Source organism: Antedon mediterranea, chromosome 3, assembly GCF_964355755.1.
Source record: "Antedon mediterranea chromosome 3, ecAntMedi1.1, whole genome shotgun sequence".
NCBI lineage: Eukaryota > Metazoa > Echinodermata > Crinoidea > Comatulida > Antedonidae > Antedon > Antedon mediterranea.
Window position 1 is genome coordinate 18274892 of NC_092672.1, and position 23379 is coordinate 18298270.

The 23379-nt window shown below is 38.8% G+C and overlaps 2 protein-coding genes across 2 annotated transcripts; both read left to right on the top strand.

Annotated features, from left to right (window-relative positions):
• The first annotated feature begins 516 nt into the window (after positions 1 to 516).
• On the top strand, positions 517 to 17531 carry LOC140044093 (uncharacterized). The gene is made up of 2 exons (XM_072088572.1): positions 517 to 566; positions 13972 to 17531. The coding sequence occupies exon 2, from the start codon at positions 14211 to 14213 to the stop codon at positions 17529 to 17531; it is 3321 nt and encodes a 1106-aa protein (XP_071944673.1). The 5' UTR covers positions 517 to 566; positions 13972 to 14210.
• LOC140044091 (uncharacterized) lies at positions 7773 to 8453 on the top strand. Its single transcript, XM_072088571.1, has one exon. It carries the CDS (start codon positions 7773 to 7775, stop codon positions 8451 to 8453), a length of 681 nt encoding a protein of 226 aa, XP_071944672.1.
• Positions 17532 to 23379: the final 5848 nt, after the last annotated feature.

Below are 23379 nucleotides of genomic sequence, written 5' to 3' on the forward strand. Positions count from 1 at the left end.
CTTCATTCTGACATGTCTATATTGTTATAATATTTTTTATTTAATAAATAAACGATATTTAAAACCAATTTTAAACCCAGAATCCCCCTTTAATACTTTCGTAGAAAGAAATCAGGTAATGACCTAAAATGCCCCAGATATGTACAGTATGTTGTAGCCAACATTTTGACATTGTATCGCATGGAACGCCTTAGAATGGTTTTAAGAGAGTTCTTCGGCATGTCTTCGGAAGAAACGTCTTCGGAAGCGTTGGAATGTTCGGAAATATCACCCAAACAAAGTTTAAAATGATCATGCTGATTGGTCGGTTAAAATTCTTATGTACAGCAGTATATGTTTTATTCATTCATATACAAAATAAAACCCGATTGAATCAACGAGCTGGATGGCTTAGTGAGCTTGTATTGAGGGTATTGCCCATGGGGGTTGCAATAATTTTCTACTTGACAATCTTTTAAAATATTTTTTTTTTTAGTTTGAGAGAGATTATAATTATAATAATTATAAGCCGTCAGACAGATAGATGCACTATTAGACTAAACAATGATGCCACATACATGACCAATGTGAGTACAGACACTATCCTAACATTCACTTCCAACATCAAAATCAGGAGGTGAGAGGTAGCATTCCACGTATGGATAATGCTCTCACCACTAGAATACTTCATCAACAACAGTCATACTCCAAGCACAGGAGGAACATAACACAAAATTATGTGCAACATCAAAACAGCTCAAGACATGTGCACCAGTACATTGAAATCCCTTCACCGGACCATGCCTTCAACAAGCACTGCATGTTAGCCAAAGTAATAAATTGTACCTGGTCATTTTGCTAACACCTTCATCATTTAATTATTGTGCAGCAGCACAACATCTATAAATGTACAGGTAGCCCCTTTCATCTGACCAGACGCAACACATGGCATTTATCTCTAGTTCTGAAAAATTCTGGGTACTCAGATAATTTATTTTATTTATTTATTAACAATATTTAACTAGGGAGATAACTGAGATTACTTGATGTACTAGACAGTCTGTGCACCTTAACTGGTAAACAAAATACAATTATGTGGTTTTTGGCAGAATTTTTTCAAAATCTTTTTTTTTTTTTTTTTTGGGAATTAGTCAAAGGGACAATACATCTTTAAACATAAAATCCAGCAAATTCTCAAGTAATATTATATTGACTGTGTATTTTTCGTGTAGGAATACTCGCGTTTGCCGATAAAAACAAAAGTCATCTACTGGGACTTGAACTTGCAATGATTTGTCACACCATTACAAGACAACGTTTCAGTTGTTGCGCCACACAACTTGCTTGAAGAAATTAATCAACTAAACAATGTATACATAGAGCCTCATTTGTTATTAGTCCTCCCTAGATGTGATGAAAGACCGTTTATGATTAGTAACCTGTTACGCGCAACGTACCTCCTACCAAATAATAATATTATTATTGTTAATGTAGGCTTATTGATGGAAATTCTTCTGTTAATAAGTGAATATTTTATTGCCAAGGAATCATTAATTATTATTAGTATATTATTCTTCGCAAGGTAAGGTGAATGCAATGCCTAACTAGGCAGGCTTATTACAAAGGAGGCCTAGCTACACCCGACCCAGCAGTAGATATTCAACTTGTTGTTGGCTATGTAATATAACAGAGGAATAATATACATCCCTCAGCTAGTGCTTCAGGAAATATATATTCCCTCAAACATAATATCATTTCCTCGGAGATGTTAAATCTTAAAAATTGGATGGCAATTTGTACCCTTTCGGGTGGTGATACTCTCCCTTCCTGCCACCGGACTGTCCTCTATAATAGGGAGAGGATAGTGACTGCGTTTAAGTGCGCAGTTAAGACAGATTGACATTTGGAGATAAGCCGGCACCAGCTATGGCGCAAACAGCTTTGAAGTTAACAGCGAAACAAAATGAAGCCAGATATCCAAGAGCAGCAATGGTATTAAAGAATGATGTTTACATGGATGATATACCGGTATGTACCTCGGTTAGAATGGAAGAGGCAAAATCGCTCATCAAAGATATCGACATAGTGTTAAATAAAGGAGGCTTTACGGTGAAAGAGTGGGTATCAAACAGCTGATTGGTGACAGACGACACAAAGGGCAAGATTGCATCTGTTTTGGAAAACAAAGACAACGAGGAAAAGGTATTGGGAGTCATCAGGTGGCAGAAAGAAGACGATAATTTAATGATTAGTGTGAAGATTGATTACACCTTGTTAAACGGAAGAATAAATAAGAGGAAGGCGTTAGGCGTCATAGCTAGAATATGGAAGAACCTGTTCTGTGAGCTAATGAAGCTAGATGAGCTAACATGTCCTATACCCCTTTTACACTATCACCGTAACAGCGGTGTAACCCTGCGGTTGTTAGTACACCGGGCCGTTAAAAGCCGGTGTTGTGGTTTTTATTGACTGGTAATGGGAAAATCCAACCACCCCGGTGTGCTCTCCCCGGGGTGAAACGAAGCTGAATGTTTTCCGGTGTACCTTCTCCAGTGTAGTCGAATCTACACCGCAGACACAAAGTGTAAACGGTTTTTGTCATTCAACACTGAGCTGTCATTGACTTGAAAATGTAACATGTTGTCACAGAAATACAATATATTATGCAAACAAAATAGGTTTTTTGCTTAAAGACCCCTTCCCTGCAATTTTGGACGTTTTTTGGAAAATAATACATATATATCACTTTAAAAACATTAAACCATGTCATTCCTTGCCTTAAATGTACGTTTTATGGTAAATTATGATAAAAAGTGAGAAACAATGCACTACCTAAGTAGCTCGCGGCGATCGACCTCTCGTGGACGGTCTTAGGCCTAGCCTAGCTAGGCTTAGTTTTGTAGGCCTAGCTGGTAAACATCGATAACGTACGAACATCGTACGCTAGCTATATACCTAGCCTGACGTTGTATAGTTGCTGCATTAATTGTCTTTCTATTTTTGCCAGACTCCGTTGATACAAATTGGGGAAAACCCGGTATTTTCGCTGAAAAGTTAGGAGTCTTCCATTTGTTTTGGCTTCACGATCGATCGAAAAGTGGGCGAATTACAGGTGAAAAACAAAAATATCAATCCGCGCGCAATGCATTTTGGGATTTATAGCGGGCCGCTATAATTATTAGAATCGATTTATTTTTCACATTTTTAACCGTTAAAAAAGTTATCGCAGTAGGACCATATAGTATTATTTTTACATTAAATATAGTTTGTGATCTTAAATTAGATCTAAAAAACGTAGGGAATGGGGCTTTAAAATACATCTTTTTTTGCATAAAATAATAATTGTACGATATATTGTGCTGTTCGTTATTTTCTTTTAAAGGCACAAACAAATTTGTGATTTTTCTTTTCTGCTGAAAATATTAAAAATTGTTTGTTTGCATTCTACCTTACCAAAACGCCTAAAATAATGTAATATTGGTGTAACTCTACCCTGGCCGATTTTATGTTGGCCTAATTATTAAAAAAGTGAAAAATATATATATTACTGACGTTTCAATGGATGAAAATGATATCTTTTTTAGGAACTGAAAAAGAACCATATAATAATTTTCCTTCATTGATACATTGTTATGCTAATTATTTAAATACTTACCGTACCCTACCCTATTTTTATGCCAACCTAACAATTTAAGGCCTATTTAATGTACGTACAGTCTACAAGGCGGAAATGCAGTCATTTTAAAAAGAAAAATAATTGTTAGGCCCTAATGTTTCAAATAATAAATGATAATCTTAATAGTCACAAAGAAAATATTACACTGGACTACATTCAAAATTAAATAAATTTTGTGTAGTTTCGGATTATTATGTTTTTATATGATATTTGTCGATATGTTCCAGTGTTTAACGTTTAAACCATAGTCAGTTAAGTTCCACGTGTGCGCTTGCAATAGTGATTTGATTGACAGCACCGGGGTGATCGATGTAGTGTAAATGGGCGCAACTCAAGTTTATATCGCAGTTTTTTGGCTAGTGTAAATGGAAATTGCCTCCGAGTTCAACTCATGTTCCTCTCTCAGTCGATAGTGTAAAAAGGATACTAGAGGTCTCACACCAAAGGGCACCTCAGACGAGTTAACCTTAATAGTCTTCTGTGATGCCTCTGAGAAAGCCTATGGTTTATGTGCATATGCAAGATGGATATTAAATGATGGGACATATAAGACAAGGTTCATAGCTGGGAAGTCGAGAGTTGCACCAATAAAAAAGACTGACGATACCGAGATTAGAATTACAGGCTGCAGTAATGGCAGTAAGACTGGCATCTATGATAATTGAAGAAACAAGGATTAAATTTAACCAGACAATATATCTGACGGATAGCATGATTGTGCTTGGCTGGTTAAGGAAATCTGTCAACTTTAAGGCATTCGTTGTCGAGAGTTGCGGAAATTCAGGAAAAATCTGACAAAGGTAATTGGAGACACGTACCGGAAGTATGAATCCTGCAGTGCTGACGATGTATCGAGGGGTATACCAGCAAGTAATTTAGAGGTAGGTGGATCAGAGGACCAGAGCTTCTTAAGTTGAATATTAATGACTGGCCCAATGAGAAAATCAGTGTTTCAAAAGATGATGATGAAGCAAAACTATGCATGAACATCCAAATCGCTGATGCTTCTAATGTTAAGCTAGATGGATTAGAAACATGGGAGATCCTGCTCAAAGAGTACAGAAAGCATCTTTATGGACTTGATTCTGAAGCATTAAATGTTGAGAAAGTAAAAGAGCTTGAATTGATCTTACTAAGAAGGGTTCAACAAGAATGTTTTGGAGAAGAATTGAAAGCATTACAGAGAGGAAAAGAAGTATAAAAAAACAGTAAGTTGACCTTACTAGATCCCAAGTGTGATGAAGATACCAAGCTCATCAGAGTAGGTGGGAGATTAAGAAAGAGTAGTGGTAACTTGGAACTTGATGTTCACCCAGTTCTGCTGGAACCCAACCATCACATTAAAAAACTGTTAGTTAAAAGAATAGATGCTAATGTTTACAATCACCACGCTGGTGCGGAAAGTATTCACTTACATCAGGCGAAGATACTGGATCTTGAAGGGGAGAAGTTTGATAAAGTCAGTGATGAGAAGTTGCATAGAATGCTACAAATGGCGAAGTAATTCTGAGGTTCCGAAAATGGCAGATGTCCCAGAAGCAAGATCAAGAATTGGAAAACCCCCTTTTTTCTCAACAGGAATAGACTGCTTTGGACCAATGCTAATAAAAATTAAACGATCACAAGAAAAAAGATGGGGAGTGATTTTTAAATGCCTAACAACGCGAGCTATCCATTTAGAAATAGTTAGTGGAATGGACACAGACACTTTTTTGTTAGCATTGAGAAGATTCATTGCAAGACGTGGAACTCCAAAAGAAATCCTTGCGGATTGCGGAACTAATGCCAAGAGAGAGCTGAATGAAGCGTTTAATAATATAAGAGTTGAACTGCAAGAACGGCTGGCTAAACAGATTGAATTTAAATTCAATCCACCAGGTGCTCCACATTTTGGCGGTGTCTGGGAGAGGGACATAAAATCTGTGAAGACCGCCTTAAAATGCTGTCTCAAAGATAGAGTAATTAGTGAGGTATTACTTGCGACTATAATGGTAGAAGTTGAAAGGCTTTTGAATGCCAGACCTTTGGGATACGCATCCAGTGATGTTGCAGATCCAGATCCGATAACACCAAACTTGCTATTAATTGCACGATGGGATTCCACACTTCCAGCTGTTGCTGTAAAGCACATTGAACTCAAGGGGTGTCGTCAGTGGAAGCATAGCCAAGTGATTGCAGATTTATTCTGGAAAAGATTTGTTGGAGAGTACCTATCTAGCCTACAGATTAGACAAAAGTGGTATAGAGAAAGTTCCAATTAAAAAGTTGATGACGTCACATTGGTAATCAATGATCAACTGCCAAGAAGAGAATGGCTTATTAATAGGATTATTAAAGTGTATTGTTGTTGTGGACTGTATACCAAGTATATACTAGCCTTTTATTTTATACCTTACTTTAAGTAAAACCGGGATGATCAGTCATGACAAGACAACATTCCTAAGAACCCAAAGCTATGACCTTATAGGTTATTACCATGGAAACCTGCCCTCCCTCTCTTAGAAGATATGATAATTAGCTAAAGAAATCACACTTTACCTTACTGTGATAAAGGAAGAACACCTATTTTTTATTATACGGAATTTACATGATTGAAACAATATTTAAATGTTTTAGAAACAACAGAATTATATAGGATCCACAGTCAAGTGAGTAATTTAACTTTAGTTACTTGTAGTTTCAGTATTATAATTGTAGATTAGAGATTTTGTTATATATTGATTATAACCTCACCTAATCTTTTGAGGCTATTATAAGTTTTAAAGTAAAGTAGATTCAATTAGGCATTTCAACTAATAATGATAACGTTGATCGAATGATTTATTGCATTTAATTGTTTAGAATGTTTATTGTATTCTTTTATAGTTTACACGTTGGAATAAAGTTACTACACCGACAGTCAGGTGATTTTGGGATACATATCCAACGAATCTAAACGTTTCCACGTATATGTGGCAAACAGAGTCCACAGAATACACTCAGTATCTGACTCCAGCCAGTGGTACCACATTCATATTGACCAGAATCCAGCTGACATTGCATCAAGATCTGTGAGAGCAGAAGACCTTACAGTAGGAATACTACGTGGTTCACAGGACCCGAGTTTCTGTGGAGTTCACAGCCTAGTCCGACAAATTCCATCAATTTGAAAGAGGTGTTGCCGCTGAACGAAAATGACCCCGAAATCCGTACAAAGGTTTACACCAAAGCCACCAATGTAATGCCAGGATTAGGAACTGAAAGATTTAAACGCTTCTCGAGTTGGAAATCTCTCAAGCGAGCAGTTGCAGCCTTAATACTGAAGACCAGAGTGTTGAAGTCAAAAAGGGTAAACAAGCAGCAAGATGTGACACAACGATTGCTAGAACGGCCGTCGTTGATTGAACTGCAACGTGCGGAAATGATCATACTAAAAGAGGTCCAGTACCAGTCTTTCAGCAAAGAAACATTAGAACTGACACCCGAAAATAAAATTCAACCTACGATCAAGACTGGCCCTCTTAAAAAATTAAGTCCCTTCATAGACCAAGATGGACTGCTAAGAGTTGGCGGACGCTTAAGAAGGGCTGACCTCGAACTTGGAGGCAAACACCCAATTCTCCTCCCGAAAGACAGCTACGTCTCTAAATTGGTCGCAGAACACTTTCATTATCAAGTGCAACATCAAAGTCGTCAGCTGACAACTGCCGCTATTCGATCAGGAGGCATGTGGATACTTGGAGCACACAACTTGGTAAGAAGTATCGTGAACAAGTGTGTTGTGTGCAGAAAACTCAGAGGAAAACCGTTAACCTAACAAATGGGAGACTTACCCAAAGACAGACTAGAGGCAACTCCGCCATTCACCAACGTCGGTACTGACGTATTCGGCCCATGACCTGTCAAAACAAGAAAAACCAGAGGTGGAGCAGCTGACTCCAAGAGATGGGCTGTAATCTTTACATGCCTCTGCAGCAGAGCCGTTCATGTCGAAATAATTGAATCAATGGATACATCAGCCTTCATTATGGCACTACGTCGTTTTATTGCATTACGAGGATCAGTTTCCAGACTCAGGAGCGACTAAGGCACCAACTTCATTGGAGCAAAGAACGAGCTTGACGCTTCACTTAGACAGATGGATCAGGCACTCGTTGACAGGTACCTGACCTCTCAAAATTGTCAGTGGATCTTTAACCCACCACATGCTTCACACTTCGGAGGAGTTTGGGAGAGGCAGATCGGAACCATTCGACGCATCTTAGAAGCAATGTTTGATCAACTGGGCGGACATCGACTCACACATGAAGTCCTAGTGACATTAATGGCTGAGGCATGCGCAATTGTTAATTCACGTCCCATCACCACACAATCCGCAGATCCAATAGCCCTCAGCCCCTCCATGCTATTAACTCAGAAATCCATGTCACTACATCCACCCCCAGGAAACTTTGTAAAGGAGGATATCTATGGAAGGAAGAGATGGCGTCAGGTCCAGTACCTGGCAGACCAGTTCTGGGCTCGCTGGAAAAAAGAGTACCTCCAAAATCTTCAATCTAGACAGAAATGGTTCCATACCAAACCAGACATTTCAGATGATGATGTCGTGCTTCTTCGTGAAAAAGACGACCCTAGATGCAACTGGCCACTCGGACGTGTAATTAAGACATACCCTAGTGAGGATGGAAAGGTTTGCAAAGCTGACATCCTTATATGCCGAGATGGAACTCGACGTACCTACTTAAGACCAATCTCCGAGCTTGTATTGATCCAGAAAGCTCCAATCTCTACTTTGTTTAGACTTGATTATTCTGATTGAAAGTATACTAGGAATGATTGAATTACTATGTACAAGCTTAGTTATTAGAATATGTAGATTAAAAATGTTCCCTTTTAAGTTTTAAAATTTTTAGGCGGGGAGTGTTGTGGACTGTATACCAAGTGTATACTAGCCTTTTATTTTATACCTCACTTTAAGTAAAACAGGGATGATCAGTCATGACAAGACAACATTCCTAAGAACCCAAAGTTATGACCTTATAGGTTATTACCATGGAAACCTGCCCTCTCTCTCTTAGAAGATATGATAATTAGCTAAAGAAACCACACTTTACCTTACTGTGATAAAGGAAGAACACCTATTTTTTATTATACGGAATTTACATGATTGAAACAATGTTTAAATGTTTTAGAAAAAACAGAATTATATAGGATCCACAGTCAAGTGAGTAATTTAACTTTAGTTACTTGTAGTTTCAGTATTATAATTGTAGATTAGAGATTTTGTTATATATTGATTAAAACCTCACCTAATCTTTTGAGGCTATTATAAGTTTTAAAGTAAAGTAGATTCAATTAGGCATTTCAACTAATAATGATAACGTTGATCGAATGATTTATTGCATTTAATTGTTTAGAATGTTTATTGTATTCTTTTATAGTTTACACGTTGGAATAAAGTTTGGGAACCATCGCTCTGACCTTTGGCCTTTATTTTGTTTCGACGAGTTAAACTAACTGGTGAAAATTGTGTTACCACTGAAGCTATACGACCCGACTTGAAACACTAGGCTACACGCAAACAGCAACCAGTACATGTATCCTAGTGATGATGGAAGAGTTAGAGTAGCAGATGTCGTTGTAAATAACAAAGAGTATAAAAGGCCAGTAACAAAGCGTATTAAGCTTGAGGAGTGGAAGTGTAAAAAAAAATAAAAAAATTAAATGTTTGGAAAATACTGTATAACTAATTTGTTGTATAATGGGATTTCCCCATTGGTTGGGGAGTGTAAGATTTAGTTTAATCTTAATTGGCGCAGCCAACGGATTTGTGGGAGATGAGCGTAGAAAACGCTACCGTGTGTGTGTTACAGTTAAATACTAAGAAACATTAGTTTAAAATCAAAATCAGGTGATATAATACGAGTAAAAGCAATTATAGGCCTATAGCTTTAGCTAGTGTGGTATCTAAGGTACTAGAATCTGTATTAATTAAATTGTCCGGAGATAGCCTTAAGTCATCTGACCATCAGTTTGCGTTTAAATCGGGTCACTCCACAGATACATTTATATTTTGTTCAAGTTGTTGAATTTTATACTCGGCAGAATAGCCCTGTATATGCTTGCTTTCTTGATGCCTCTAAGGCATAATATGACAGAGTAAATCACTGGACTCTTTTTAAAATATTGTTAAACAGAAAGATGGCAACCGCAATTGTAAAATTGTTAGCGTGTTGGTACTCACAGCAACAGTTTTGTATTAAATGGGGAAGTAATGGTTCTATGTAAGAAACGAAGTGCGAAAGGGCGGAATCATGTCTCCGTTACTGTATAATGTTTACATTGATGATCTGAATGTAGCACTTAGTAGATGTGGTTATGGGTGTAAAACCTCAAATATTGTCCTAAATAATTTAAGTTATGCTGATGACATGACTATTATGGCTTCATCTTTTTATGGGTTGAAAAATATGGTTAAAATATGTGAGCAGTATGGTGTAGAACATGATGTTATTTATAACGCAAACAAATCTGTCTGTATGGTTTTTTTCTCCAAAGAAGAAACATGGTGAAGTGGTATCAAATATTATGCTAAATAATGATATATTTTTATTTATTTAATTATTTATCTATTTCAATTTTTTTTTTTTTCGTTTTAAGGGGCTTCGCGTCTAAAGCATTAGCTTACAGTTTAACCCCGTTCACAACTTCAATTAATTTTTCAGGTCATTTTGTACTAATCTGTACTGTTGTATGTTATGGTCTAACAACACTGTTAAGATTATTAAATCTCTGGAGGTGTGCTACAACAACTCATGGAGAATGTTGCTAGGCTTACCTAAGCACTGTAGTGCTAGTAATATGTTTGCCACGAGGATAATTCCCTCTTTCTACGAGCATGTACGCAAGTGCGTCTATGGTTTTAGATTAAGAATTGTAAATAGTGAAAACGATCTGGTTTAGTTAGGTGTACCACAAACTATTTGTTCCGATATTCATATCTCTACACATAAGTGGGAAAAAATCCTATTTTAGTTTGATTTTCCGGTTTCTTATTATTTGTTGTTGTATATTTAGTATATGGAATATTTATTCTGAAATAAATTGATAAAAATAGATAAAATATTGAGCATAACAAAAGTAAGTTGTTTAAATGGCTAACAGGTAACGTTTTACAGATTTTAAAGTAATTAAATATACAGAAAGTTTTATTTTAACAGGGAGATCGTGCCATAGTTTAGGTCCAGCTATTGAAATAAAAAATTTATTTCTAGTTAATCTTGTAAAGGGAACATATAAACGTGTCCTTCTCAAATTATAATCATTACTTAAATTACTTTTTGATCAAATTCCAAGTATACAATGAGGAAGTTTATTATTAATAAATTTAAACATAAAAATAGCAACTTGAACCTAATAATATTGTTTAAATAAAGGTTTGGATGGGGTTCGATAATGGGAAAAAGTGATGATTCTTGAAATACGTTTTTGTAACAAAATAAGTGTATCTTATTTATAATCAGGTGCCCAAATAATATTACAATATTGAAAATGAGGAAGAATAAGTGTATTATAAACAGACAGCAAATGTTCCTAAAAAGATGATTGTATGTTTTATTTTATCATTTACAGACTTGTGTTCATCAATCTGTAATTTATGTAGAGCGCGCTAGGCGTACACAAAAATGTCCCAATCTATATTATAAGTGAGAGAGTTTGTACGTTTGTTTGTCTTTCTGTTTGTTCGTTATAAAAATTGATGTTTCTGCACGTAACTATACATATGGGGTATCAAAATTATCGCAATTGTACCGGGAAGGTTTTAAGCTACATTTTAAAAAGTCTGGGGATTTGGTAGGAGAGGGGGGGGGGGGGGAGTTGGGGTTCAGAGGATAGTGGAGATTTTGCTTAGGCTAGGGGTAGTAGGCTATCAAATTGACAAAAAGTATTTTAATTATCCCTGGGAAGGGGATGGGAGGGGGTGGCAATGTAGGCCTATCACCATGACCGAAACTGTACTTGGAATGTTTTAAACTACATTTGAAAACTACAACTTAGGGATTATGGGTTGGGAGTGATGGCTAACATAATTTGTACTGGCATCGTCTTAAAGACATCACCCAGTATCTGAGGTATGTTGGGAGGGGAAGGAGGAGGGGCGAAAATACTGGCGTAATGAAGTAGCCTATCCCGATGGGGAACACTGTATGGTTTAGAAATGATTAATTCCCTCCCTGAACCATTTGATGATGGAAAGTTTTCAGTCAGACAGACACCAGGGAAGTTTAAGGGAATTTGGACAGACATGGGAGTGGAGACGACAATTATAAAAGAAAGCAAGAGCAACAGCGGAATAATAGGATTGACTCGTAGAGGTTCAGCTGTACTGAGGTAGACATGTATACGGCACCTTTATAGGTGTTTCGCCTAACAGGAAATGTCGAGGAAAAGGCAAATCAACACCCTGAAATATTTAAGGCTGGAAATAGAATGTTATTTATTTCAGGCGGATATCAAATGAGATTGATGTCAAAGGTGGTAAATCAGATAGGAATTAATGAAATTGTAGAAGACTTATTGTCAACTCATACTGAAGCTGATACAAGAATGCTCTTGTATTTTAACAACCGAATGATCACTATACATTCTAAAGGACGGCTAATTGTTAAAGATAAAGACGTGCTAGTTCTTTTGACACATTAGGGAGGTTTCGCAACCTTACGAATACGATAACGAAAACGGGTATAGTTTTTGATCTTTTGCACATTTTGCATTTGAATCAGGAATGATTCATGATTATAATATAATTATAGATTTATTGAAAGTAATTTACTAAAGTAATTAGTAAAAAGTAAAGGTCAATTTTGATAAATAGCAGTTTTTAAAGTCCTCACTCGCTTTGATGTTACGCTAGGCCTAGGCAGCCAAGCACCAAAGCAATACGTACCACCTGCGCTTCGCTCAAATTTACCGCAGTCATATTTTGGACGGCGCCCTCAATATTTTTCCTGCCTTACGAATAACGAATACGTGTGCATGACGTTTTCGTTATCGTATTTGTAAGATTGCAAAACCTCCCTATTATTGTTGAGAAATGCAGGGAATTTGTGAAGTTTGGTTTGAGACTGGCCACATGACCAAGATGTTAGATTTTAGAAGGTATATTCCAGTGCATTCAATTCTGATCGGATTGGGAAAGAAGTTAGTAAAGTGTTGCCAGCTGCACATTCCCTTACAGAATGTGACACAGTCTCATCATTATTTGGAGTAGGAAAGAAAACAGTGTTCCGTATATTGCTGAAAATGCCAAAAGAACACTTAAATAATCTTCAAGATCTTAATGATGATGACATAAAGCTGTGAACTTTTCAAGGAAATTTGTTGCTAATCTTTATGATACTACTATGTATGGCACGCCAAGCTGTCATTTATTTGGAAATAAAGATATCTTAGTTTAAAACTAAGATATCTTAGTTTAAAACTAAGATATCTTAGTTTAAAACTAAGATATCTCTATAGAGATATCTCTATTAAAAACTAAGATATCTCTATTAAAAACTAAGATATATCTATTTAAAACTAAGATATCTCTATTAAAAACTAAGATATCTCTATTGCTTGAATAAATGACAGCTTAGCGCGCCATAACTATGCGATTTGAAGGAACACATGAATGTCTCAATAAGCTACGGGTTTGTATGGCAACAACACGTTGTGCATCAGTATCAAAACTTCCACCATGTGAAGCATCATTCCTGCAACACGTCAAACGTGCATCATGGCAGACAAAGACATGGTGTAAATCACATGTGGCAAAACCAGAACTTCCGAACCCTATTGGAAATGGTTGGGAATTCAATGATAATGGTGTAAAGTCCTGTTTTTTTTTAAAGGCCAAACTGCAGTAGACAAATTGTGTTGTAAAGATTTATGTCGTCCGTTGAGGGCGCATATTATAATATGCTTCGAGTATCGGACGATGGTGTGCGTGCACCCGTTCGCAGTTAATGTCATATAAACATGCCTGTAGCGTTCCAATCACCATATTATTATGTAAATTATAGTGTTTTGGTGAGTTCTGAAATATTATTAACCTTATTACTTGTTTTTATATAAACCAGGAATCCTGGTAATAGGCTGTAATTGTTGATAAAAAGATTTTAAAAGTTATATTTTAGTCAGTTTAGGTGACGTCTCTAGGCCGACGCACGTTGTTTTCATTGTTTTGTACTCTGCGAGAGCCTCTCTCGCTCGGACAGTTTGGGTCACGTGACCCGTATGCTAATATTGCCGGTACTATTGTAACTTATCCGTTTCCATTTATTTTGTATTTGTAGTGATGAATGAACACAAGCACACACGCACACGCACACACCCACATTGCCAAATAGCCACATTGACACCTTGTCAATTTGCAACCTCATCACCTATACTGTGGAGGATTACCTATTAAAAGATACCTTGAGTTTTACACGCCGACTACTTTGTTTCATTCTGTCTGTAAATCTACCCACTTACTACCGAACCAGATAAAACAGTACATACATTTCTACATGGTCCCTCGAGCCGGATAAAAATGGCGGAGGAATTGAAACAACTGAAAATCAACAGACGTAATGCTAAAGGAAATTTAACCAGACAAGGCAACGCACTGAGGAGGATGCTTGCATTGGAGAACCCAGATTTGGAAGAGATTAAAAGGAAGGCAGATTTATTAGAGGACCTCTTCGCCGTAGTAGAACTAAAGCATAACGAATTAGTCGAACATGTGGAGGGCGAGGAAGACTACAACACAGAAGAGAAATGGATGCAGGATTGCCAGGACCAGTTCTTGATTGAAAAGGAACAGACAAGAAACAGTATTAGATCTTTAGAAAAGAAACTAAATGAGACTGTTGTTTTAGTAAATGACAGTAATGTAAATAATAGTAATGTTATTAATGATGAAGTTTCAAGTAATCAAAATGATATCCATGATGATAATGTTAGTGATGTTAATTTAAGTGATCCCGCTATTGAAGTTGATAATGTTAACGATAATAATGTCATTAACCCTAATTTATCCACAGCCAGCAGTAGTTCATTGGACACAAACGCCTTCAACTGGGAAGGCTTGTTACGGGCAATTGCTCTACCCCGCAGCCAACCGAAAAAATTCAGAGGAGACCCGCTACGGTACCATGCATTCATTACAGCATACAAGAGCACCGTTTCTCAAGTCCCAGATGATGGTGTCAAGTTACAACATCTACTCTCATTATGTGAGGGTGCTGCATATTCTTCAATACAGTATTGTGTCCTTAAACCAGCCGAAGAAGGCTACATAGCAGCCATTAAAAAGCTAAAAGAGAAGTTTGGGGACCCCAACATAATAACCAAGGCCTGGACTGATAAAATACTGAAGCGAGAGACAGTTACCCTCGATACACTCGGAGATTTTGCAGATGACCTAGGAAACTGCTACGGAACCCTAGAAGCTTTGGGGAAACTCTCGGAACTGGATACCATGGAGGGATTATCCAAAGTTGTGCAGATTTTACCGACATTCCTCCGAAACAAGTGGAAAGACGTCAATTTCAAGTTGAAAGAGAACCATACCACCGCTACACTCAAGCATCTACTTGAATTTGTTCAGAAGGCTAGGGACAAAGAGGAAGATCCAGTATTTGGAAGGGTGCTAACCGCTAAGAAACCAGAAAAGGATAAACCTAACCAAAGGGATCACCAAAGAAATCACCGACCACCAACAACTATGACCCTTACAGATACGAAAGACAGCAAGAAACTACCTCGGATGTTCTGTCCTTACTGTAACGGAAACGAGCATTTCCTTGGGGGCTGCAAAAGCTTTAGAGAACTAAGCAAATCCCAGATGAAGGATTGGATCACTAATAACAATCGCTGTAAACATTGCGCTAGAAAACATGTTACCACCGAATGTACTCTTCGGAAGGGTTGTAAGATGTGCTCTGAACTGCATCTTACAGTTTTGCACGACACCCTGTCACCGGCATCTCAACAGTCCACTCCTTCCAATCCAGCAGCGGCAACCAACCAACTCTACAGTCTGTGTCAACAGTACAAGCCCAGAGACGTATTCCTGAAAATCGTCCCGGTAACATTATACAGTCCTACCAGCCAAGTTGATACCTACGCTGTTTTAGATGGTGGGTCGATGAGAACCATGCTGCTCACTGATGGAATGAATAAACTACACATACAGGGCCATGAAGACAGCATTGTTCTGAAAACTGTGGAACACGGAACAACCACTGTTCCTGGACGGAGTGTAAACGTACAAATATCGGCAAGAGGCGAGACTCACAACAGATATAACCTTGACGATGCGTTTTCTTCGACCTTGTTAACACTGGGGACCTACTCGTACCCAACAAGAGAGATCAAAGAGAACTACAATTACCTGAAAGATGTCCCTTTACCAGAAATAACTGACGCACTTCCTTTAGTCATGATCGGAGCTGACAACGTACATTTGCTTACGCATAGAAGCCCGATGATACAGCTAGGCATTAACTCTCCAGCAGCAGTACATACAGTGTTTGGATGGACATTGCATGGCCCAGTTCCTATGCCTTTGACCAAGCCACCGGTCACTGTAACAACCTTCACCCTATGCGAGTCATCACAACTGAAGTCTGATGTTAGAAGGCCTTGGCAGGTGGAAGAACTTCCTCCTAGTAAGGCAGCAACTCGTTCTCGACTCGACCAAATGGCAGTGAACAATCTCGACCATTCCACACACCTGATTCAAGTAGATGGAGTGAACCGTTATGAGGTTCCTCTGTTGCGTGATAACAGCGGTACACGATTCCGAGCTGGTGTTGAGTCGGTGATTCCACACATGAGGAGAACGGAGAGGTGCTACAACCAGAAGCCTGAAAGACGTGAGAAACACAACCAATTAATCCAGAAGCTAGTCGACGATAAACTAGTGAAGATTATTACAGCCGAAGAAGCCGAGAAGTCTGAGGAATCGTGGTTCGTCCCTCACTATGTTATCGAACAGAAAGGTAAACATAGATTAGTGTTCAATTGCTCCCACGAATTCCAGGGTCTGAACTTGAATAAGCATCTGCTAGCCGGACCTAATTTGGGTTCATCTCTCATCGGAGTAATCCTGAGGTTTCGCCAACATGAAGTAGCGATATCTGGCGACATTAAAGCCATGTTCCACCAGGTACGACTAAAACCAGAAGACCAATCCCTGTTCCGCTTCATCTGGAGGGATTGTGATGAAACTAAACAACCTACCATCTACCAATGGTTATCTCTGTTATTTGGATCTACCTGTAGCCCGTGCTGCGCTACTTATCCACTCCAGAAACTAGCTGTAGAGCATGGTGAACAATATCCAGAAGTTAAAAGATCCGTCATGGAGGCCTTTTATGTAGACAACTGTTTGGATAGCACGAAATCTACAGAAGAAGCTGAAATCCTTGTGCATGACATCAGGACTGTACTGAGCATGGCTGGCTTCAACGTCAGACAGTGGGCTAGCAATAAACCGGAGGTTTTAAAGGGATTGCCTGAAGAAGCACTCTCATCCTGCACTATATTAGAGTTCCAACAAGACACTAATGAAGCAGAACCTATGTTGGGTATGCGCTGGGATACTGGATCTGACTCACTTACATACCGCCAGAATCACGATCATCAAGATGTTGTAACAATGCGATATATTTACCGGACACTGGCAAGACAATACGACCCCATTGGCTTCTTGGTTCCATTCCTTATTAGGGGCAAGCTTATAGTCCAAGACTTGTGGAATATGGATAACATCGATTGGGACAGAGAAATAACTAACTCCGAGATTCGAGCCTCCTGGGTCCAATGGGAAGACGAACTTAAGTACATCGATCAGGTCAACATCTAGAGACGATATCTCACACTTAAGGATGCCACTCACCAGTTACATGTCTTCTGCGATTCTTCCGAAAGAGCTTATGGTGCAGTCGGCTACATCCGCGGAGAGCGAGATGGGAAAGTGGAAACCGCATTCGTTATAGCCAAATCCAAAGTTGCTCCTAAGAAACAGTTAAGCATGCCAAGATTGGAACTCTGCGCCGCACTGGTTGGTGCGAGACTGATGGACTTTATGGAGCAAACCTTGAAGATTCCTATTAGTACGAAGCACCTGTGGAGCGATTCCACAACGGTACTGACGTGGCTCACTTCAGAAACCTGTAGATTCAAGGTCTTCGTCGGAACTCGAGTAACAGAAATAAACCACTTAACCAAAGACATGACCTGGCACTATGTGCCTACAAAGCAGAATGTAGCAGATGATATCACAAGAGGTATGTCCTTGGAGGAAGTCGCAAGCGACCACAGGTGGAAATATGGACCGTCCTTTCTAGCTCAGGCTACAGACCACTGGCCAGTGATGCCCAAACTCAAAGATCAACCTGGTGACACAGAAGTCAAGAAAAGTGTTTTCTGTGGGCTAGTCAATGTTGATGCTACAGATGAGATCAGCCACCTAAAGGACTTTGATGCACTGTTGCTCCAGCTCGGCCGGAAGTTTGATGGGGCGGCCCCTCAACAAATTGAGAATGAAGCCTGGAGAATGGTACAACGATGCTGTTTCCCAGAAGACGTTACAGCACTGAAAACTGGAACCTCACTACCTACAGGTAGTAGACTGAAGCAATTAAGTCCAGAATGGGACAATGACGCTGGTCTTATAAGAGTAGGTGGACGATTGAGTGAAGCAAATGCTATACAAGAGCAATTGAAGCACCCAATCATTCTTGATCCAAAGCACTACATCACAAAACTCATAATCCGACATACCGACGCTAAGTTGCTACATCCTGGACCAGAACGTGTTCTAGCAGACCTGAGAAGGAGATACTGGATTCTCAGAGGCAGAGAAGCTGTTAAAGGACAACAACGACTTTGTCAAGAATGTCAGAGGTGGCGAGCAAATCCTACCATTCCTCGGATGAGAGACCTGCCGGCCGCAAGATTACAAATATTCAAACCTGTTTTCCACTGCACCGGGATCGACTGCTTCGGACCCATGTCTGTGAAAGTTGGACGGAGAACAGAAAAGAGATGGGGAATAGTCTACAAGTGTATGACAGTTGGCGCCATCCATTTAGAGCTTTTGGAGAGCATGAATACGGAAGCATTCCTGTTGTCGTTTCGCAGATTTGTTGCGCGAAAGGGCCAACCAGCTAAGATTTTCAGTGATTGTGGAACTAACTTCAAAGGGGGAGACAAAGAACTCAAGTCAGCCTTCGACCTGATGACAGCTGATCTTCGAGACAAACTACGACCGTTTCAAGTAGAATTCATCTACAATCCTCCTAACGCTCCTCACTTCGGAGGAATATGGGAGAGAGCGGTTAGGAGTGCGAAGACAGCTCTCAGAGTAGCAATAGGCAACCAGCTAGTTACAGAACCAGTTCTTATGACCCTGCTTATAGAAGTTGAAGGTATACTAAACCCAAAACCACTGGGTTACGTATCAAATGACTCTAAGGATGTCAACGCGGTTACACCCAACATCCTTCTGATGGGACGGCTAGATCCAGTTATGCCACAGGTGATATACACCGAACATGATCTTTTGACGAAGAAAAGATGGAGACATAGCCAGGTGCTGATTAACCATTTCTGGAGACACTTTATCAGGCACCACTTGCCGAACCTGCAGGTCAGGCAGAAGTGGTGGAGGGAGTCGGAGAACTTGCAGGAAGACACGGTCGTCCTTATCATGGACAACCTACTTCCCCGAGGCCAATGGATAATAGGACGTATAACCAAAGTTTTCCCCGGAGAGGATGGCAGAGTGCGCCCGGCCAAAGTACTCGTTAAGGGCATATGTACGCCCTGTTGTAAAACTGATCAAACTCCCAGAGCTTCAGTAACCGTTCAAGTTTTTTTTTTTATTAGATACCTTGTATTTACATGTCTTTATATGATAGTTTACTTTAAATTTAGTGCCTAAATTTAGGGGCGGCTGTTGTAAAGATTTATGTCGTCCGTTGAGGGCGCATATTATAATATGCTTCGAGTATCGGACGATGGTGTGCGTGCACCCGTTCGCAGTTAATGTCATATAAACATGCCTGTAGCGTTCCAATCACCATATTATTATGTAAATTATAGTGTTTTGGTGAGTTCTGAAATATTATTAACCTTATTACTTGTTTTTATATAAACCAGGAATCCTGGTAATAGGCTGTAATTGTTGATAAAAAGATTTTAAAAGTTATATTTTAGTCAGTTTAGGTGACGTCTTCTCTAGGCCGACGCACGTTGTTTTCATTGTTTTGTACTCTGCGAGAGCCTCTCTCTCTATTGTAACTTATCCGTTTCCATTTATTTTGTATTTGTAGTGATGAATGAACACAAGCACACACGCACACGCACACACCCACATTGCCAAATAGCCACATTGACACCTTGTCAATTTGCAACCTCATCACCTATACTGTGGAGGATTACCTATTAAAAGATACCTTGAGTTTTACACGCCGACTACTTTGTTTCATTCTGTCTGTCATTCTACCCACTTACTACCGAACCAGATAAAACAGTACATACATTTCTACAAATTGCAAGATCTGTTTTGTGCATATGAAGGGAAAAGCAAATAGGTATAGGACCGTAGAATATTTCAAGGTATTGTTGCGGCAGCCAAATTTGCATATCGCTTGCCCGGTGTGGCGAAGCGTCATCTAGCGTGGTTTGTGAAATGTTAGGCACTCAATCTCTTGACATCATTGCATTGAGTCATTAATTCCCACAGCCAATTGTGCGGGACATCTAGGAGTGATTGTTTAGAGCTTATTTATTGGTCTGTCTGTCTGTCGGTCCGGTATCACTATGCGTTTTATCGCTTTCTGACCTTATCTTGATATCAGTTTAATCTAGCTAGGTCAATTTTTCACAGTATATTCCTTATGGCCAGGAATCAATGTGGTTATGTTTTCACGGTGCGCAATAAAAAATTACGCGGTCTACGCACGATTCAACGAAATCACGTTTGTAATCATATCTTCACAACCATGAATCACAATTAAATAAAATTTGGTACTCATAAATTTCAGGGCATAAATCATCATATGGCAATACAATTACGTGCGTAGCGCATGTAACGCATGCGTACGCGCGCTTAACATTTTCAAAATTTATTTTCGATGAAATAAGAGTACATTTCAGGCAATTTTAAGCGTTTACAAAATTGCCATGAGTGCGCATATTTTTGCGCGCGCACTGCGCGTTAAATGTTATTGCGCACTCTTTTTGCCCGATTTCTGTTTTCTTGACTTACTTTTCAACTCGAAATTACGTTATACGAGCACGTCGAAAGTGACAGGCTACGCACGTGTAAATTTAAAAAAAATAAATGTTTTTAAACATTTCAACATTTTTAAACATGTTCAGTAATTTCGGTCAGTATAGTTCACTATGTCGGTCGGTCGGTCTCTCTGTCTGTCTGTCTGTCGGTCGGTCTGTCTGTCGGTCCGGTATCACTATGCATTGTAGCACGCGACTTAATGGCTGTTGGCCTTGTTCTAATACCAGAGAATGTTTTTAGCAGGTTTCAATAACTATATTGGTGATTAGTTCGGAGAATGTCACATTCATCAAGTACCCAATGCAAAGAACCTGGGTATTTTTCTTGACTCATCAATGAGCATGAGTAGGCAGATATCTAAAATCACCAGCACTTCAACTTTTCAAATGCGCAATATTAAGAGGATAGGAAAATACCTTTCCAGAGATGCGACAGAGCAAGTGGTACTTGCTTTTGTGACCTCATGTTTGGATTTTGGAAATTCTGTCCTTCATGGTATTACTAAGGGAAGTATCCAGCACCTCAAACTGTTGAAGAATACAGCTGCTAGGATTATAACATGTGTTACCTTCTTCCATCAATGCTTGCTTAACATGAATGATCTTAATATCAAAGCTTTCGTTACATTTTCCTCAGACAATAATGGTCGTGCAACAAGAACATCTGTTGATGACCTCAATCTTACTGTTAGATATGGTCATACTGAATCACATAAATGGATGTATTTACAACGCATTGTTCCCATGTGGAATCAGTTAGATCAAGATACTAGAGAAGCACCTACGTCTTACAGGTTTAAGCTAGGGGCTAACAAATATTTCAACGACTTATTTACCAATACGTATGAAACTGGCAATATGTGCACATGGGTGTCCTGTTGTCGCTGCTGTAAAAGTCGACCAACTTAGTTTAATCTTAAATAATACAAATTTATAAATTACTATTACGGTACCGTATATATAAACTTTTTTACTCATTGTGCAATTTGGGATTGGACCGTCCTAGAGGTGTTTACCACCTGTTGGTCCCATCCTTCAAGAGTGCGCTTAAGACACATCTGCTGTCGGTTGCTTTTGGCAATTTGTAAGATTTTTAAATTGTTTAGCTATACCCACATCAATGAGAACACCTGTAAGTTATGTACTGGCTGGTTTATGCACCTTAAATTGCTGGTAAACGGAAGCAGTGATGTGGGTTCGATTGGTTTTCACAAGCGCCTTGAGCACTTTTGTGGATATGTGCGCTGTATAAGTCTTCTTATTATTATTATTATTATTATTATCGCATTGAGACTTGTTACAGTGACAATGATTAGGTAACGGAAGTCGATGGAGTGCTATAATAGTAAAGACTGGAACATTTCGACACAAACGTTGTGCTCCTTCAAATACAAATAATTTTTTTTTCCAAATAATGTCTGCTATTATTATTTCCAAATTTACCATCATTTAGAAAGCAAGCTTTAGCCCGTAATGGATATACAAGCAGACTTGTACCAAGAGGTGATCAAATATGAAAATAATGACACATGAAGAATCTTCGCAAACAGTTAGAAACTTAAAGAAACAGATAGAGAAAGGGAAGTCAGAAATACAAAAGAAAAATTGAAAGAGCATGGATTGCGAGGTGATTACAGAGCCTTAGCTTATAACTTAAAACAAGCAGGGGAGAATGGTCTATTAGATGACAATAATACGGAATTTGGTATAGCCCAAATCATTTATTTCCTACCTATTCCTATAATGTAGCAGGCCAAATAAGACTAAGTTCTGATTAGCTCTTTTTCTGTACGTGTAACGCTATATTGTGGTAAAAAACTTATCCAGGGACCTACTAGGTATCTAGCACCCTTGGTTTTGATTTTGACGGAGCAGGACGTGTTGCGTTGATTGGGCGCTACCTGTCATAAACATAAACCCTCTTTATTTAATTTAGTGTACGTACTGTACATGTGTGGGCCTAAAGCGAGCAGACTGAACGAGAGGAACCTGAGAACCTGATGATAGGCTAAGCGAGATTAAATTTCCCATCTGTCCGTAAATAAACTAGGGTGTGGGACTCTTCCGGTGGTCCGTTTATTAGAAGGAGCATACTCCTTCCGATAAGCCGAGCATCTTATCTTTAACTTTATAATAAATGTTCTGAACACGCTTTTGTAGTATACAGCGCTAGCTGTCACGTGAAACATAACACGTTGTTGCTTAGTTATACCTTTATACAATCGAGTGATTCAATTAAAAGTTTACTGTTAAAGAGCTGTTTTAGTAGTTTGTTGTTTCCGAACATCACATAATTGGCGACGAGGATTTTATCCAATATACAAAGAACACTATCAAGAACGTATCATTACTTACTTGGGCTACAAGTTAGGCACAAAATTTTCTTTTAGGCCATCAGCATGTAGGCCTAC

Excerpts from the sequence above, each read along its gene's own strand:
- LOC140044093 (XM_072088572.1), top strand. The coding sequence starts at position 14,211 with ATGGCGGAGGAATTGAAACAACTGAAAATCAACAGACGTAATGCTAAA.
- LOC140044091 (XM_072088571.1), top strand. The coding sequence starts at position 7,773 with ATGGATCAGGCACTCGTTGACAGGTACCTGACCTCTCAAAATTGTCAG.